This window comes from Chiloscyllium punctatum, chromosome 11, assembly GCF_047496795.1.
Source record: "Chiloscyllium punctatum isolate Juve2018m chromosome 11, sChiPun1.3, whole genome shotgun sequence".
Classification (NCBI taxonomy): domain Eukaryota; kingdom Metazoa; phylum Chordata; class Chondrichthyes; order Orectolobiformes; family Hemiscylliidae; genus Chiloscyllium; species Chiloscyllium punctatum.
In genome coordinates, this window is record NC_092749.1 from 28,537,706 (window position 1) to 28,556,303 (window position 18,598).

At 40.0% G+C, this 18,598-nt stretch overlaps 1 protein-coding gene across 2 annotated transcripts in view; it reads left to right on the plus strand.

Annotated features, from left to right (window-relative positions):
- Positions 1–18,598, plus strand: part of ryr2a (ryanodine receptor 2a (cardiac)) — a 758,045-nt gene that overhangs the window by 609,234 nt on the left and 130,213 nt on the right. For both annotated transcript variants that reach the window (XM_072580564.1, XM_072580565.1), the window contains exons 65-71: positions 3,756–3,886; positions 8,635–8,955; positions 10,314–10,554; positions 13,160–13,247; positions 13,361–13,453; positions 14,130–14,300; positions 18,257–18,316. In XM_072580564.1, coding sequence (XP_072436665.1) covers positions 3,756–3,886; positions 8,635–8,955; positions 10,314–10,554; positions 13,160–13,247; positions 13,361–13,453; positions 14,130–14,300; positions 18,257–18,316 — 1,105 coding nt within the window. The remainder of the gene's footprint in view (positions 1–3,755; positions 3,887–8,634; positions 8,956–10,313; positions 10,555–13,159; positions 13,248–13,360; positions 13,454–14,129; positions 14,301–18,256; positions 18,317–18,598) is intronic.

Consider the following 18,598-nt stretch of genomic DNA (forward strand, 5'->3'; position numbering starts at 1 on the left):
CAAATATATTACCTGGAATACTGCAAAGTACAACATTATGTCGTTTAATTATTGAGTTTATACTGTTCATCAATGTCATTTATTGAAATTATGCTGGTTTGGTTGACATCCATCCATCTTGGGAGGCAATGAACTGTATCTAGGATGGACATTATTTTTGTGTGGAACATCATTTGTTGTGGCTGTACAGATCGATTTGTGAGTGGCAGTCCATTTTGTACAGATGAATGGGTTACCTGAATTTTTTTTCCCTTTGGGTGGATGCTCTTTTCTGCTGCAGGGTAATTTCTCTTGATGTCTGCTTTCTCTGTGCCCTACCTGACTGCTTGTCTCTAGCATTCTGGTCAGCAGCAGGGACATCCCATGCATTGACTCCAATCTCAGCAGCTTGGTGTCTTCTCACTTGTTGACATAGATATTGGCAACATGTTGATGTTATGCTGATAACAAGCTCATCAGAGTGGATCTTTGGTGATGTCGCTATCATCTGGTTGGCTCATAAAACTCAGCCAACTGCCAACTCTCTGGCTTATGTTGTCCCATACTTCTACTGTACACTTTTGGCAACTTAAATGGCACACTAGTAAGGAATATCACAAAATAATATTTCACACCCTTAAATAGTATCAATTTTTAAAAATAAAACACAGTGTGACAAATATTAGTGGTATGCTACAGGACTGGTGAAGTTTTAATAAATAAGAGAGAAAATGACCTTCTGGGCAAACTAACAAGTAATGTAAACATGCAAAGCAAGAGCTTTTTTAATATATAAAAAGGGGAGGACAAAGTGATCAATGGCCACTTTAAAAATGAGGCTGGGGAAATAATAATGGGAAACCAGGGAATGACAGAGGAGTTGAATAAATACTTGTAATTATTCTTCATAGTTTTTCTAAGTAGCATTCAAATAATACTAAATTATTAAAGGGTTAAAGCAAGGGTGCAAATAAATGTATTAACTGTCATGAGCGAGAAAAGCAAATCGGGGAATCTGATGGGGCTAAAGGCCAGTAGGCCCCTGGACCCAATTGGATGCATCATAGGATATTAAATAACGTAGCGAGAGAGATATTGAATGCAGTTGCAGTAATCTTCCACAAATCCTTAGATACTGGAAAATTCCCAGAGACTGCAAAACTGCCAATGTTATACTCTCATTCAAAAATGGAGGGAAACCAAAAAATTGTAGTATATATCAACATCTGCCATTGGGAAACTGTTAGAAGCCATTATGAAGGATATAATCGCACAGCGTTTAGGAAACGTAATATTGTTAGGCAGAGTCAGCATGGCTTCATGAAGGGGAAATCATGCCTGACACATTTATTAGTATTTTTTGAAGGGTTAACAAGTCAGGTGGATTATGGAGAACCAGTAGATGTAAAACATTTGCATTTCCAAAAGGCATTCAGTAAGGTACCATACATAAGGTTTGTAATACTCTACCCCCAGGGTGTTGGGGGTAGAATATTACAAAAGAATAACTAACTAATAGAAGCTGGGATGGGCAGCAGGAGTTTTCAGGAAGGTAGTAATAACTAGTGCAGTGTCACAGAGATCAGTGCAGCACCCACATTTATTTATAATATATATTAATTATTTGGATGGTGGAAGTAAATGTATTATAACCAAGTTTGTGATAACTCAAACATAGGAAGCAAGTTATCAGTAGGGAATCAAGGATTATGGAGAAAAGGCAGGGAAGTGGAGTTGACGGTTATTAGATGAGTCATGGTCTCTTTGAATTGTGAAACACTCAACTAGTGGAATAGCCTACTTCTGCACCTACATGTTATAGTCTTATTTAACATGAAAAGGCAGTGCTGTCCAGAACTGTGCATGCGCGCTAATCTGAAAACATGCCTGCGCATTATTCCAGATGCAGTATGTCACCTTATAAAATTGACATCTAATGTCAGATGTAAAGTCTGCAATGCACAACAAATAAGGGTGATTCGAAACAGGGTTCAACAGTGTGGAGTGAGAATGCAGAGGGCATGAGGATGGGGGAAGGGTAGGGACACAGAATGCTTGGTGAAAGGGGGAGTAAGGACTTGGGAATTAGAAGGCAACCTCTTTCCCTTCATCTCTTCCCTCACTTCCTCTCTTCATCTCTTCCTCTGTCCCAATCCCTACCCCATCCTCCCTCTGTGCCCCGTCCTCCTCTTTCCCTCTCTCCCCGACACCCTCTCCTTTGTCCTTGGCCCTCTCATCAGTTGCATCACTCTAAACCCATTTAAATACACATGCCCATATCTAAGTGACACATAGTGCGCATGCATTGGTGTCAGCTGACGCAACCTATGTAAGTGACACCAATAAAACAAAGTTATATTCTATAAAACACAAGCTTACCTTTTCCATTTACATAATGCTTTTCAGGACCACCAAACATGTCAAACAGTTCACAGTATAGTCAATGTTATAATGTTTTAAACAACACTTTTTACTGTATTTGTAACAAATACATGTGTCAATAAATCAAATCAAATTGCAATGTAGGAACTGCAGAATCAAGTTATACATAGCAAGTGCTCTCATAAACAACAATATCATAGTAATCTGATAATCACTTCTTTGTGATATTGATTAAGGAATGAAAATTGGCCTGAACATCAGGAACAACTGTCCCGTTCTTCTTTAAATTAGTGTCATTCAATCGTTTGCATCCACTTGAGCGAGCAAATGGTGCCTGGAAGATCATGTTGATCAGTGTAGCCACTCCCTCGGTTCTGTATTTGTATCTCAGCCTTGGTTTTCATACTGAAGCCATGGGATGGAAATTGAATTCAGAACTTTGTGACTTGGAGGCGAGGCATATGGCAGCTTCCATGATCTCAGGAAGTCCCATAGTAGTTCAGAGAAGATTAATTTATGCTGTAGTGTAGAAGTAATATCACTATAGCCTTCACTTTCATTAAATAACCACTTAATCTCAGGTGAAGGGAGAGGTTGAGAAGGAGAGTCCTTCATGGCAACCTCAGCTGCGCAGGAATTAAATCCACACCTTTGGTGTCTTTATACAGCACAGACCAGCTGTCCTACTAATTGACCCACTATTGCAGGCAAAACAGCAGTCTGTTCATTCACAATAAATGCCTTTCGAGGTACCCAGAGAAGCATCACTTCTAAAATATAAAAGTTCTGAAAGTTAATGTGAACCTCCAAGTGAATAGTCCAGAGATTCTGCTGTAAAACAAATTGCAAGTTTTTTAAAGAGATGTTTCTATTTCTCTGGCTATCTCAATATATCAACTGAGCTATCAGTCCTTATTAAAATCCACTTAGTTCTCATGGCAGTATTAAAATCTTTTAAAAAAAAATCTAATCACTTGTTTCTCAAAATGTGATAAGATGCAGTCTGAATGTAACTGTTTTCCTTTATGTAACTGTTTTCCTTTATGTAATTACCTTCTTCATTTGATTTAGTTCATATGACTGTGAGAAGGTGATGCTTTCAACAACTACTAATTCCATTTAATCTATAAGAACACATCAAGACTCTTCACAGGAGCATTGACAGAACAAATTCACTGAGTCACAGAAATTAGGATAGGTGACCAAATATCTGGTAGCTAAGAGAGAATTCGCAGAGCATCTTGAAGGAGCAGTGAGAGACAGAAAGGTGAAAAGACTTGAGAATTACAGAGTTTGGGGCCTAATCTATTCAATACCAAAGCTGCAGGCCAAGGTGCTTTTTTTTAGGATCTGTTGTTAATTTTGTTGCTATTTGTGTAATTTTCCATCTACAGGCAGCGACCAGCACTGGGGGAATGTCTGGCAGCATTAGCTGGGGCCTTTCCAGTTGCATTCCTAGAAACTGACTCGAATAAACACAATCCATTCTCGAGCTACAACACTAAGACACCGAACGATCGAGCAGGTACTTTAACCTTTTGTGCAATGATTGTTTTGACTGTTTAATTCATTTGATCTAATGCCCACTTTAATGACCAACAAATTACTGATGCTATGCTTTGAAGTTCCACCATATTCTGCCATATGATGGTAGCATGTTGGTGTGTATAGTAAAGGTAAAAGTTGCCATAGTCTTAACTGACCATAGGGCTGCTCTTTCTCTTTAAGAGAGAACAGATGGCAGTTTAACCTGAGAATCACCATCTTCAGGCAAAGGAAAAAGTTGAGAAGGAGAGCTTTTAATGGTAACCTCTGCTGGTTGCAGGAGTTGAACCCACACTGTCAGCATTACTGTATACTACAAACCAGTTGCCCAGCCAACTGAGCTAACATCGTTAGCCTTCACCTGTTTGGTTCTCACCATTGGTTAAAATTGGAGCTTTAGGATAGCATTTTTAAAATTCATTCAGAGAATTTTGTCTTTATTGGCTGGGTAAGTTTATTATCCACCTCTAATTATGCTTGAGAAATTGATGGTGAGCAGCCTGCATGAACTGTTGCAGTCCAGTTGATGTCGGTAAAGCCAAAATGCTTTAGGGATGGATTTCAGTATTTTGACCCAATGATGATAAAGAGATTGGGATAAATCTCCAAGTTAGGATTGTGCGTGATCTGGTAAGGAACCTGCAGGTGGTGGTGTTCCACTGTGTCTGCTGCCCTTGACCTTCTAGATGTCAGTGTTCACAAGTTTGGTCAGGAGCCATTCTGGACTTCTGTACGCATCTTGTAGATAGTACACACTGCTGCTACTGAGCCTCAGTGATAGAGGAAATGAATGTTTGTGGACATAGTGTCTTCAAGCGAAATGCTTTATTCTGGATATTGTTGACCTCCTCTTGCATGTTGTTTGATCTGCACTCATTCAGACAAGTGGAAAGTATTCCATTATACTTCTAACTTGCATCTTGTAGATGGTGAACAGGCTTTGGGGAGTCAGGCCATGAGCTACAGGACTCCAATCCTCTGATTTGTTTTTGTAGACATTGTATTTGTGTGGTTAGTCCAGTTCAGTCTAGTAAGACCATAAGAGATAGGAGCTTATCAAGCCCGATCCACCATCAATCATAGCTGATATGTTTCTCAAACCCATTTTTCTGCTTTCTCCCTCTAACCTTTGATACCCTTACTGATCAAGAATCTGTTCCTAAATACACTCAGTGACTTGGCCTCCACAGCCTTCTGTGACAATGAGGTCCACCAATTCACTATTCTCTGGCTGAAGAAATTCCTTCTCACCTCAGTTCTAAATGGTCATGCCTTCACTCTGAGGCTCGATCCGTGTAAGTTTTAATGAGATTCCATCTCATACATCTAAATTCCATCAAGTACAGATCAAAGTCCTGATCTGTTCCTCATATGACAAACCCTTCATTCTTGTAAACTTAATCTGGATTACCTCCAATGCCAGCACATTTTTTCTTAGATACATGACCCAAGACTGCTCACAATATTCCAAATCAAGTCTGACCACAGCCTTTTACAGCATCAGCAGTAAAACCCTTCTTTTGAAGTCTAGCACAGTCAAAATGAATACTAACTTTGCATTGCCTTTCTAACTGCCAACTGAACCTGCATGTTAACTTTAAGAGAATTCTGAACTACATCTCTTAAGTTCCTTTGTGCTTCAGAATTCAAAAGCCTTTCCTTATGTAGAAAACAGTCTACGCCTCTGTTCTTCCTACCAAAATGCACACTTTCCCACTTTGTATTCCATCTGCCATTTGTCGCTCAATCTCCTCACCCATCCTAGTCATCTTCTAGCCCTTCTGCATCTGCCCCACTTCCTCAGCACTATCTGTGCCTCTACTTATCTTTGTGTTTACTCCAAACTGAGCAACAATGCCTTCAGTTCCTTTGTCCAGATCATCAAAGAATCATGTGAATAGTTGTGCTCCCAATGCTGACTCCTGCAGATTTCCACTCGTCACCAGCCACCATCCTGAAAAAGACTGCTTTGTCCCCACTGTCTGCCTCTTGCTAATCAGCTAATCCTCTGTCCATGGCAGTACCTAGCCCCTGACACCATGAGCTCATGTCTTGTTCAGCAGTCTCCTATGTGGCACCTTGTCAAAATCCTTCTGGGAATCCAAATAGATCAAGTCCACTGACTCTCCTTTGTCTAACTTGCGTGTTACCTCCTAAGAGAAACCTAACAGATTTGCCAGGCATGACCTTCCCTTGTTGAAACTCTGCTAACTCAGCCTTATTTTATCATGCACTTCCAAGTATTGCACAATCTTTTCCTTCATGATGGATTCTAAAAGCCTGCAAATAACCAAGATCTCCTTCCTTCATGTCTTAAACAGGGGTGTAATATTAGCCTTTTTCCAGTCCTCTGGGACCCTCCCTGACCCCTGTGATTCTTGAACGATCATTAGCAATGCCACTACAATCTCCTTCACTATCTCCTTCAGACCCTGGAGTGTAGTCCATCAGTCTGGGTGTTTTATCTACCTTCAGACCTTTCAGCTTCCTCAGTGATGGTCACTACACTCACCTCTGCTCTCTGATTCTCTTGAAGTTCTAAGAGAAAGTGAGGACTAGAGATCCTGGAGATCAGAGTTGAAACATGTGGCACTTGAAAAGCATATCAGGTCAGGCAGCATCCGAGGAACAGGAGAGTCAATGTTTCGGGCATATGCCCTTCATCAAGCAGGTCTAATGTACGCCACACTTTTCGATTCTCTTGAAGTTTTAGTATGCTACTGACTTTCTCCACCTGGAAGACTGATGTAAAGTACCTATTCAGTTCCTCCGCCATTTCCTTGATCCCCGTTACCATTTCTCCAGCTTCATTTTCCAGCAGTCCAATGTCCACTTTAAATTTATAATTTTTTTTAAAATTGCAATCTTCTTTTATATAACTAGCTAGTGTACACTCATATTTCATGTTCTTCCCCACCCCCCCTCCCCCATCCCATTATTGCTTTTTTAGTTATCCTTTGCTGGATTTTAAAGGCTTTACAATCCTCTGACTTCCCACTAACCTTCATTTTGGATGCTTCTTCTTTAACTTTCCTACTTTCCCTGACTTCCCTGGTCAGGAATGTATGCCTGCTCCTCCCTTTAGTATGTTTCTTCTTCCTTGGGATGAATTTCTGCTGTGTTTCCTGAATTACCCCCAGAAGAATTACGGTGGCACAGTGGTTAGCACTGCTGCCTCACAGCACCAGAGACCCGGGTTCAATTCCCGACTCAGGCGACTGACTGTGTGGAGTTTGCACGTTCTCCCCGTGTCTGCGTGGGTTTCCTCCGGGTGCTCCGGTTTCCTCCCACAATCCAAAAAATGTGCAGGTCAGGTGAATTGGCCATGCTAAATTGCCCGTAGTGTTAGGTAAAGGGGTAAATGTAGGGGAATGGGTGGGTTGCACTTTGGCGGGTCAGTGTGGACTTGTTGGGCCGAAGGGCCTGTTTCTGCACTGTAAGTAATCTAATCTAAAGCTCCTGCCATTGCTACTCCACCATCTTCCCTGCTTTCCTCCCCTTCCAATCAACTCTGACCAGCTGCTCCCTCATGTCTTTGTAATTATCTTTATTCAGTTGTAATACTGTTACGTCTGATTCCAGCTTCTCCCACTTAAACTGCAAGGTGAATTATATCATATTATGCTCACTGCCCCTTGGAGTTTCTTCACCTTAAGTTTCCTAATCAAATCTTACTTATTACACATCACCAAATCCAGAATTGTCTATTCCCTTGTGGGCTGTACCACAAGCTGCTCCAAAAAAATCATCTCATTGACATTCCACAAATTCCTTCTTTTGAGATCCGCTACCAAACTGATTTTCCCAGTCCAGCGCATATTGAAATTCCCCATGTTTATTGTAATAGAGCCTTTCTTAAGTTCCATTTTTATCTCCTGATTTTTTTTCTGCTCCACATCCTATTGCGAGAAGGCTTGTATACAAATCCTACCATGGTCTTTCTTTATGTGGTTCCTCAATTCTACCTGCACAGATTCTATGCCTTTGAGTCTGTATTACTCCTCAATATCGATTTAATTTCATTTCTTATTAACAAGGCGACCCTGCTCATCTGCATATCGTTTTGATAGGATGTATATCCTTGGATATTTAATTTCCCAGCCCTGATCTCCATGCAGCCACATCTCTGTGATTGCCACGACATCTATCCACCAATTTCAAACTGAGCTACAAGCTCATTTACTTTGTTTCTTATACTGTGCATATTTAAGTACAACATTCTCAGTCTTACGTTGACTCACCCCTTCTCAGAATTGACCTCTTACCTGCTGTACCTGAAGTTAGGTTCCTGACCCTTTCCTTACTCTCTTTCCTACTACTTGTTCTAGAAAGTTTAATAACCTCTCCTGAGCTCTCCTCCCATTTAACTTCTTCCATAATTTTCAATGCAACTGAACACTTCCTCCACTTTGGTCAATGGGATCTTGATCGTGTGGGATTCAGAGATGTTAGTGCTATTGAATATCAAGGGGTAATGATTAGATTGTTAGATATGAAATCATGTAGAGGTGGTCAAGACGTTGCTGATGATGTTTGGACTGTTTATATTGTATCTTATTAAGAAAATGAAAAAGTGCACTAAAAACCAAAAACACAATCTTCAAATTATGCATCAGGGTTTCTTATTAAAACATTTGGTTTCAGAGTGAATAGATTAAAAGTGCAGGGTGTTGTTCTCTGGGGACTGCTAATGATCTTCATGCTGTTAAAGTTTTTCTTATGCCTTAGCTCTGAAGCTGCCAGCCAAAGTGGAAGATATGTGCCCCAATATTCCTTCCCTGGAAAGTTTACTGGATGAGATTATGGAGCTGGCAGAATCTGGGATACGCTACACTCAGATGCCCCATGTGATGGAAGTTATTCTGCCCATGCTGTGCAGCTATATGTCCCATTGGTGGGAACATGGGCCAGAGAATAACCCTGAGAAGGCAGAGCAGTGTTGCACTGCTCTCACCTCCGAACACATGAACACCCTTCTGGGCAACATTCTGAAGATAATTTCGAACAACTTGGGCATTGATGAAGGAGCCTGGATGAAAAGATTAGCAGGTACTGCTGTTTATGACCAGTATGTTTCACAAAACTTAAGCATCATCAGACTGATTGTAAGTTGGGGGTGTGCCAGAGCATCCTCAAGACTTTTTTTAATAAATGGATGGAAATTCCTGGGGAGCTGGCCCATAATTTTTAATTCAGCACATCCCAATGGAATATGGGACATTTGGGCTATGCATTTAGAGATTCAGCCATTTGAACAAAAAGATGTCTCAATTAAGGAGCATTTGTTCTTTAGTTTCTTAGAGTGGATTTTTTTCTGCACCTCACAGGGTAAAAAATTGCATTTGATCAAAGAACCTTCACTTATAATAACACGATGTTTTTCTACTCCAGTAGTCAGAAGTAAAATTGATATTTGGACTGTGATGTCTAATTAATTGTGATTATCTGCTGTTCAGAATTTACCATTCCTACTGTTTACTTGAAGACATTAGTTACAAGAGCTGCCAGATTTTCTGTAAGGGAAATATTCCTCTTGATTGATGAAACTATTAAGAGTCAGTGAAGTAAGCCAAGAATGCAAAAAGTGTGACTTCAGAAGAGCCTTCATTATTCCCTTTGGATGTGTTAACTTAGCTGTATTTGTTTCACATACCTCTATTCTATAGAGGAAGGAAGGTTTTCCCTCATCTCCCATTTCACTTGAGGTTGTTATTTGTAATCAGTCTGTACATTTTGCTATATGTAAAGTTGTATTGTAAAGTGCAATACTTAAGTGTTGAGTTATAATCAACAGTTTTGCTACTAGTATGCAAGATATTAAAACAAAAGTTTGATTTCAGTTACAGTTTACATACATTTGTTTTCTGTACAGTTATAGAATAACACAACAGAGACAGAGGCCATTCAGCACATTTTGCCTGTGTCAGCTGTTTGGTTCCTCCCATTCCCCTGCACATTTCCCTTCAAGTGTTTATCCAGTTCCCTTTTGAAAATCACTACTGCACTTTCTTCCATCAACCCTATCAAATCACAGAGGCATGGTGGCTCAGTGGTTAGCACTGCTACCTCATGGTGATAGGGACCCCAGTTTGATTCCACCCTCTATGGGAGGTTTACACATTCTGTCCATGTTGTGGATTTCCTGTGGGTGCTCTGGTTTCCTCTCACTGTCCAAAGATGTGCAGTTTATGTGGATTGGCCGTACTAAGTTGCCCATAGGGTCCAGGGATGTGCAGGCTAGGTGGGTTAGCCATAGGAAATGCAGGGTTATGGGAGTAGGGGGCATGGTGGGTGGGACACTTTTCAAAAGGTTGTTGTGGACTTGATGGGCCAGATGGCCTGTTTCCACACTGTAGAGATTCTCTGATTCTATGAAATGCTGCAACCTGATGTTTTACTCCAACCAGTATTCTCACAGCCAATTATCAGCAAAGTGAAACCACAGCTCCTTAAAACACACTTCCTTCCCCTGATGGAGAAGCTGAAAAAAAAAGTGGCTACCGTGGTGATAGAAGAGGAACATCTGAAATCAGAGGGCAGAGGAGACATGTCTGAGGCTGAACTGTTAATTCTGGATGAATTTACTGTGCTCGCCCGAGATCTTTATGCTTTCTACCCACTACTGATCAGATTTGTGGATTATAACCGGTAATGTACTTCTAATGTTTTACTTTACTGTAATTTTGAGTGAGTAAGCAAAAACTTGACAGATGGAGATTAATGTAGGAAAGTGTGATGTCATGCAATTAGGTCAGAAGATCGTACTCCTGGTCATCACCCCATACCATTCAAAAAAAAGTCATAGCAACTGACATATGGCAATCTCCTGCATTGAATCTGATTCTACAGTGTTGAGGGATCGAGTGCATTTCACTGTCATTGTACCCTTTACTACTGTACCTATCTCAGGCCAGATGTTAGGAAGAAATGAACTCTTAAGAATAATATATTCAATATATTGTTGCGATATCAAGAGTACAGGTTCAATTCCTGTATCATCTTCATGAAGCACCTGTCTTTTCAAACAACCCCTCACCTCAGGTCAGGTGATGCTCAAGTTAGAGTCACCGCCAATTATCTCTCTCTCTCTCCCTATTGAGGGAGCAGCCTGTCAACTGTAGAATATGACAACTTACATATTATTGTGTGTAGTCAAAGCATTAACTATTAAACATATTTTAATTCTGTGTTACTTACAAAACATATGTCTGCTGTCTTGGTACTGCATACTATGAGTACACTGTCCCCTGGCAATATTCTAATTTTTTTCTTTGTTCATGGGCTGTGGACATGGCTGGCAAGGCCAAGATATATTGCTTATCCCTGACTACCCTCCAAGCTCACCTCACCATTATAGCTGTGCTTGATGTAAAGTCAATCTGGTAGATGTTCTGCCTTTCTGGTAGGGGTGTACAAGGCTTCTTTGGTCTAGTGTAGTATAGGAAAGTCACTTAGTTTTTCACTGCTCTGAAGTGCCTGGATCCTCACCACAGTTCATAATGGCATAAGATCAAAGTAAATTTCCTGCCATCATATGCTTTTCTGGATGGGATCTGCAGGACTTGCTTAGCCTTTTGATCAAGGAAAAACAGCCGAACAAGAAAAGACCCTGGTCTTAAAAAATGTAGTTGATTTGCTGGTGGTAAATGCGTACACGTTACATTGGACTGATAGACATTGTAACTGAGATTATGAGGGAGATCTCATTGATTGGTCTTTTTCCTCTGAAAAAATTGCTGTTCCCTTTTCCAACTCCATCTGACATCATCATATTGTGTGGTGCGAAGTGAACTCCACAGCATGAATCCTTTGAAACGCTTACTCTCTTGTCCAACAGTAACATTGTGAAAGTGCCTTTTATGTATCTTGCTATAGCTCTGGCGACATTATAGTAGAGGGGCAGGAGTAGCCTAGAGGACTTTTTGGCATTTGTTGAAAATAGCTTAAGGAAAGATATAGGAAGTTTAGTGGAGATGTGAGGTTTTTTAAAAAAATCACCCCGGAAGTGGTGAGAATGTGGAACTCACTGCTTGTAAGGGTGGTGCAGAGAGAAATCCTCCTAACATTTAAGAGGTATTTAGATGTGCACTTGCAATGCCAAGGCTTAGAAGGCTATGGGCCAAATACTGGCAAATGGGTCTTTCTCTGTGCTGGAGACCTCTATAACAGTATTTTTACTTTGGTCTTTAGCCAATAACAATTAATGAAATGACTAGTCTTAAATTTGAACACATAGTGCCAATTTATTGACTGGTTGTTCCTGATGAACAGCAGTGCTCACAGGGATTATTGATTGTGGGCTCATTAATATTAAGTTAAATCCCTTTTACTGCAGCAAGATATCAAAACCACTACTGTTTTGACTGATCACTCAGCAGGCAGCAGCAATCTAGCAAGTGCAGAGTTGTGAATTTTCCACAAATGAACATTAATGAATGGATAATATGGAGCTTTTCAAAGGAACTGGCCCAACAAACGTAGGAAAGCTAATGGCATACTGCCTTTCATTGTGAAAGGATTTGAGTATAGGAGTAAGGATGTATTGCTACACTTGGTGCAGGGTATTGGTGAGGCCACACCTTGAGTACTGTGTGCAGTTTTGGTCTCCTAGTCTGAGGGAGGACGTTCTCGCTATTGAAGGATTCCAGCAAAGGTTCACAAGTCTGATTCCCGGGATGGCAGAACTGATGTATGAAGAAAGACTGGTTGCCTGAGCTTGTACTAACTGGAATTTAGAAGAATGAGGGTAGCTTTGATAGAAACTGATAAAATTCTGTTGGGACTGGACAGGATAGATGCGGGAAGTATGTTCCTCATGTTGGGGAAGTCCAGAACGAGGGATCACAATCTAAGAATAAGGGGTAAGCCATTCAGGACTAATATGACGAAGAATTTCTTCACTCTCAGTGTGTTGTGAACCTGTGGAATTCTATCCCACAGAAAGCAGTTGGGGCCAGTTTGTTAGATACATTCAAGAGGGAGCTGGACATGGTCCTTGCAGCTAAAGGGCTTAAGGGGTATGGAGAGAAAGTGGGAATGAGATACTGAGAATGCGTGATCGGCAGTGGTCATATTGAATGGTGGTGCAAGGAAGGGTCGAATGGCCTACTGTTGCACCTTTTTTCTATGTTTCTATGTAAATATTGCTTCTTTCCACCTGAAGATTCAGCCATAACTTCTGAAAATACAGAAGAGTTAAAATCCACTGTTGCTTTAAAACATGCCTACAAAATGTCTTTTTGTTTCTTTCCAGTGCAAAATGGCTTAAAGAGCCAAATCCTGAAGCAGAGGAGCTTTTCCGCATGGTAGCTGAAGTATTTATCTACTGGGCAAAATCTCATGTAAGCTTAATATGCAATAATGAAACCAACCTTTTAGGATCTTTCATAAAACAATAATTTATGTGTTTATAATACTTTTTCAATCTCACTTACAGTCAATATTTATTTTTCAGAATTTTAAAAGAGAAGAACAGAACTTTGTGATTCAGAATGAAATCAACAACATGTCTTTCCTCATTACTGATACAAAGTCCAAGATGTCAAAGGTTCCAAATGTATCATTTTGTTTCTGTTTCTGTTACAGTTTTATATAGAACTTCTGCTATTTGCAGTTGGAGTTGCCTTGAATTTTAAGTTGCAGTAATTTATAGTTGTTAAAATATTAATTGTTCATGTATTGATTAGACATTAATTCAGCTGAACAGTTTTAATGACTTCACAGTGGTTAATAAAAAAGCTTTGAGATGATCAATAGATATTAAGATTTTCCTTTGACCAGTGCCTATTGTTCATTATATCTTGTAATACAGTGCGTCATTTTCATCTCGGTGAGTCATTTCCTTGTTATAACCATTGAGTATGTTGTTCTGGGCTCAATCCAATGCAATAAAATAGATTGGAAATCTACTATCTCTAAGCATTCCATGTAAGATCAAGTTAGGGTATTCAAACATCAGTCTTTAGAAAAACTGTTAGAAGATACCCATAATATGGTATTAACCAACAATATATTGGGAATCAGAGAAGGTTTCTCTTCAAATTTCACCTTGGTTCTCCATGCTGATAATTCCGGTCCTCTCTCCCTGGTCCTTTTGTGGCACTAAATAAACCTTCAACTGTTTTCAGACCTGACCTTTTGGAAAAATATCATGACAACAACCATTTTCTCGATAAGTTATGTTAATAATAATGACTTCTTTTTTCTTCTTTTGTTGTCCCCAGGGAGGTGTGTCTGATCAAGAGAGGAAGAAATCAAAGAGGAAGGGAGATCGCTATTCTCTTCAAACTTCACTCATTGTTGCAGCGTTGAAGAGACTGCTGCCTATTGGGTTAAATATATGTGCACCTGGTGACCAGGAACTAATCTCATTAGCTAAAAGTAGATTTAGCATGGTATGCGGACTGCAAATCAGATTTCACTTTTTCTCAGTAATTTTTAATCATCTTAATGTCAAAAGATTTCAGTATATTGATAAGAATATCAATAGGAAGGTCAAAAGCCTGGAAATTACTCTGCACCTTATGTTAACATGGATACTAATCGTATGGTAAAAGCCCAGTCTTTTTGTTTCTGAGCAATAATTCTCATTTTTATTTATTGCTGTGCTGAAAATTCTTCTCAACGTGTTACACACAACACTATCGCTCAGTCTGTGCATTATGGTGTTTCAGCTGCTGTAAGGCTGATCAGTTCCATTTAAGGGAATTTTTGCCCAACTCTTATTCTTATACCTGTCAGCTTGCAGACATTTGGGCTGTAACATTTCAGAAAAGCACTGTAGCATCACACGGATATGTTTGTGTGCCAGTTAAAGCATTTACACTAATTGAGAGATTGCCTAATATCTTACATTTGTTTGAATAAACAGGAGAAGGAGCAGTGCAGTTACATGGTGAGTGAGTGCACCATGTAATGAAAGAGGAACAGCATTGGATGGTCAGGGTAATGGGGATCCACTGATTTCACACATAAATCCCCACAGATGCTCCATGTACAAATGGAAGTAGATCGTTGCGAATCTCACAGAGAAAAAGTGCCTCAAGAGATTCCTTTTGAAAGGCTTGCATTGTTATCATGCCTTATCATTGTCTTCAGATCCGCCACATAAGTGAATGGCATTAAAGATAAGTGACTTGGGGCAATAAATTCAGCAATTATGCTTTGTATTGTGAGATCTCATGAGCAATGATCAAAATAACCAATTCATCTGGTTTTGTGGATTTGGTTTTGTGAAGAATGTAGTGCAGAATGTCAAGAGAATTTCTTGTCCTTTTATAAATATGGGGATATCTAATACTGTTATAGGACAAGCCAAACAGAGAACAGCCAGGGAATTCCTAGAGGCATGGCACTCCTCCACAGATTCAATCAATAAGCACATCGACCTGGACCCAATATACCGACCACTGCAACGGACAGCTGGAACTGACACCCGGAAGCGGCAGAGACAAACCACTATAAATGCAGGAGGAAAGATCACAGAAGCGCTTCACAGGAGGCTGCCAAGCACTGAGGATGTCACCTAGACAGGGGATGAAATGTCTGCAACACAAATTCCCAGCTTGGCGAACAGAACCACAACGGGGATATCTAATCCCCTGTAGCAGTGCAGCACACCCTTAGTCCAGCGCTATGCAACACATTCTGAGTCAGGGATAGAAATGCTTCCAACTAAAAAAAGCTGATGTATGGTTATGTTGTGTAGGAGGATCTTTAGTATCACCAGTTTCTGTTATGTTAGGTGCTATGCTTGTGTCCAGTCTATGAATACAAGTCTGTACTAATTGCCTATTTCAGCTCTTCAGTGACTCTGCAGTTGATTAGCTATATGGGCTGGTTACATGTGAGTTTCTTGGGTTTTTAATTGCACTGTATCTCAATCTACCTGCACTCTCAGCTAGCAATGTTCTGTTGTATTCTGTTTTGCTTTGTCAACTTGCTTTCTACTGTGATTATCATTAATGTGTAGGATGAGACAATGGACTGGCATCGCGAACTGTCTTTTGTTCTACTCGCAATTCATATATCCTTAACTGATAACTAACTGTAAAGTCAAGTCAGCATTTGATTTGTGGTTTCCTATTAGAGATGCATTCAGGCAATTAGTCTGAAATCATGGGACAAAGGCTTTAATATAATAGCCGAGGACATTTCTTCTTCTGCATTTGCCAGACAGTAATTGGCCACGCATCATCTTCGGTGGCTAGATATCACAGGCTTTCACAGTGTGGAAGCGCAATAACAATCAGTGAAGCCTCTTTTTCTCATCAAATGTAGTAGGTTTCTTTCAATCTTCAATATTGTCCTCCAAATCTAGACAATCTTCTTCTATTGATTGAAACTTTGATTTCTCAGCTTGCTCATTATATTTAAAAGTCAAAGGTATGGAAAAGCACAGCTGATCAGGCAGCCTCCGAGGGGCAGGAGAGTCAATGTTTTGGGCATAAACTCTTCATCAGGAATGTGGAAGAAGTGCTTATGCTCGAAACGTCGACTCTCCTGTTCCTCAGATGCTGCCTGATCAGCTGTGCTTTTCCAGCACCACACTTTTTGACTCTGATCTGCAGCATCTGCGGTGGTCACTTTCTCCATTTTTTTTCAATTCATGTAACTTTGTCTGAACATCCTCCAGTTTGCTGTTATCCCCCAGTGCAGCATCATTGATCTCACTTTATGTCAGTTTATGGGGAGTGATAACCATTTGATTGACAATTATGTTTTACTTCTTCCTTGGTAATTCTGTCACAGCTTTCCAAGACTGGTATTTAAATTATATTTTCCTTTTTGTCTTAAATTGCTTTTCTTGAATGGAAATAATTTTGCAAGCAGCTGACATTGGATGCACAATGTTCTTAAAAAGGCTTAAGTTCCTGGCTCTCTCTCTGAATAGATACTTAACAGCATTATTTCTGATGAATCTTAATATGATTCCAGTTTTGCTATTATAGAGTCATAGAGTCATAGAGATGTTCAGTACGCAAACAGACCCTTCAGTCCAATTTGTCCATGCTGACCAGATATCCCAACCTAACCTAGCCCCATTTGCTAGCACTTGGCCCATATCCCTCTCAATTCTTCCTATTCATATACTCATTCAGATGCTGTTTAAATGGTGTAATTATATCAGCCCCCACCCCATCCTCTGACAGCTCATTCCATACACACCCCACCCTCTGTGTGAAACAGTTGCCCCTTAGGTCTCTTTTATATCTTTCCCCTCTCACCCTAGACATGTGCCCTCTAGTTTTGGACTCCCCCACCCCAGGGAAAAGACCTTGTCTATTTATCTTATTCATGCCCCTCATGATTTTATAAATCTCTATCTCAGCTTCCGACGCTCCAGGGAAAACATCCCCAGTCAATTCAGCCTCTTCCTACAGCTTAAATCCTCCAATCCTGGCATCATCCTTGTAAATCTTTTTGAACCGTTTCAAGTTTCAGGACATGCTTTCAATAGGAAGGAGACCAGAATTGCACGCAATATTCCAAAAGTGGCCCAACCAATGTCCTTCGCAAATTGACCCCCCAACTCCTATACTCAATGCTCTGACCAATAAAGGAAAACATGCCAAATGCCTTCTTCACTATCCTATCTACCCTCAACTCTACTTCCAAGGAACTATGAAGCTGCACTCCAAGGTCTCTTTGTTCAGCAACACTCCCCAGGACCTTACCATTAAGTGTATGTCTTCCTCTGATTTGCTTTTCCAAAAGGCAAAATTCATCTAAATTAAACTCCATCTGCCACTCCTCAGTCCATTGGCCCATCTGCTCAAGATCCCGTTGTAATCTGAAGTAACATTTTTTGCTGTCCACTACATTGGTGTCATCTGCAAACTCACTTATTTACTATACTTCCTATGTTCACATCTAAATCATTTATAAAAATGATGAAAAGCAGTAGATCCAGCAACTCATTCCTTTGTATTCCTCCAATATAAAATGGTCACATCAATCTGGATAAATCTTAAGCAAGAATGTATTCAGAGTAATTTCTAAGCTTGGATGTCTAACGCTTTAGTGGTTTTATTGTGTGAAAGATTGTACTCCTCACTCCTGTTGTTAGTAAAAATGTAGAAACACCAGAAGGATACTGCTACACTGACAATTGATGTTTTATTACCTTGTATCTCAGAAATTATTGGACCTGTGTAAATCTCAATAATCCAAAACATCTTGTACAAGTATTTTGGAAAATGAATTTTAAGAATTTGCTGGAAAGTACAACGTGCTACTCTCCACAGAGTCTCTGTTACAATTTATTTCATATATTATTAGAGTTACATGATCTTGTGGGTCTTTTGAAGGTAGTTTGCTGAAATGTAATTATTTTTCCTTCTTAAAACAGAAAGATACGGAAGATGAAGTTAGAGAAATAATTCGCAATAATCTTCACCTTCAGGGGAAAGTAGGTATCTGGAGTTACTATCTACTTGCTAAGCAATTGCAGTTTGTGTGTGTTTGTGAAATTGCTTTCTATTGATTGCATTGCTGTGCTCAAGCATGAATTACATCCAAGTTGCATTGCAATGGCTGTTTTGTTCTGTAAAATCTATTAACTACTCATTTCACATGTCCATCTCTCTCTTCCTGCATGCCTGCATGCTGCCTTTCATTCTTGAGCCTTTTATTTCGAGAGACTGCTGAAGACACTAACCATAATTGTGAAATGGATGCAGAGCAAATCTTC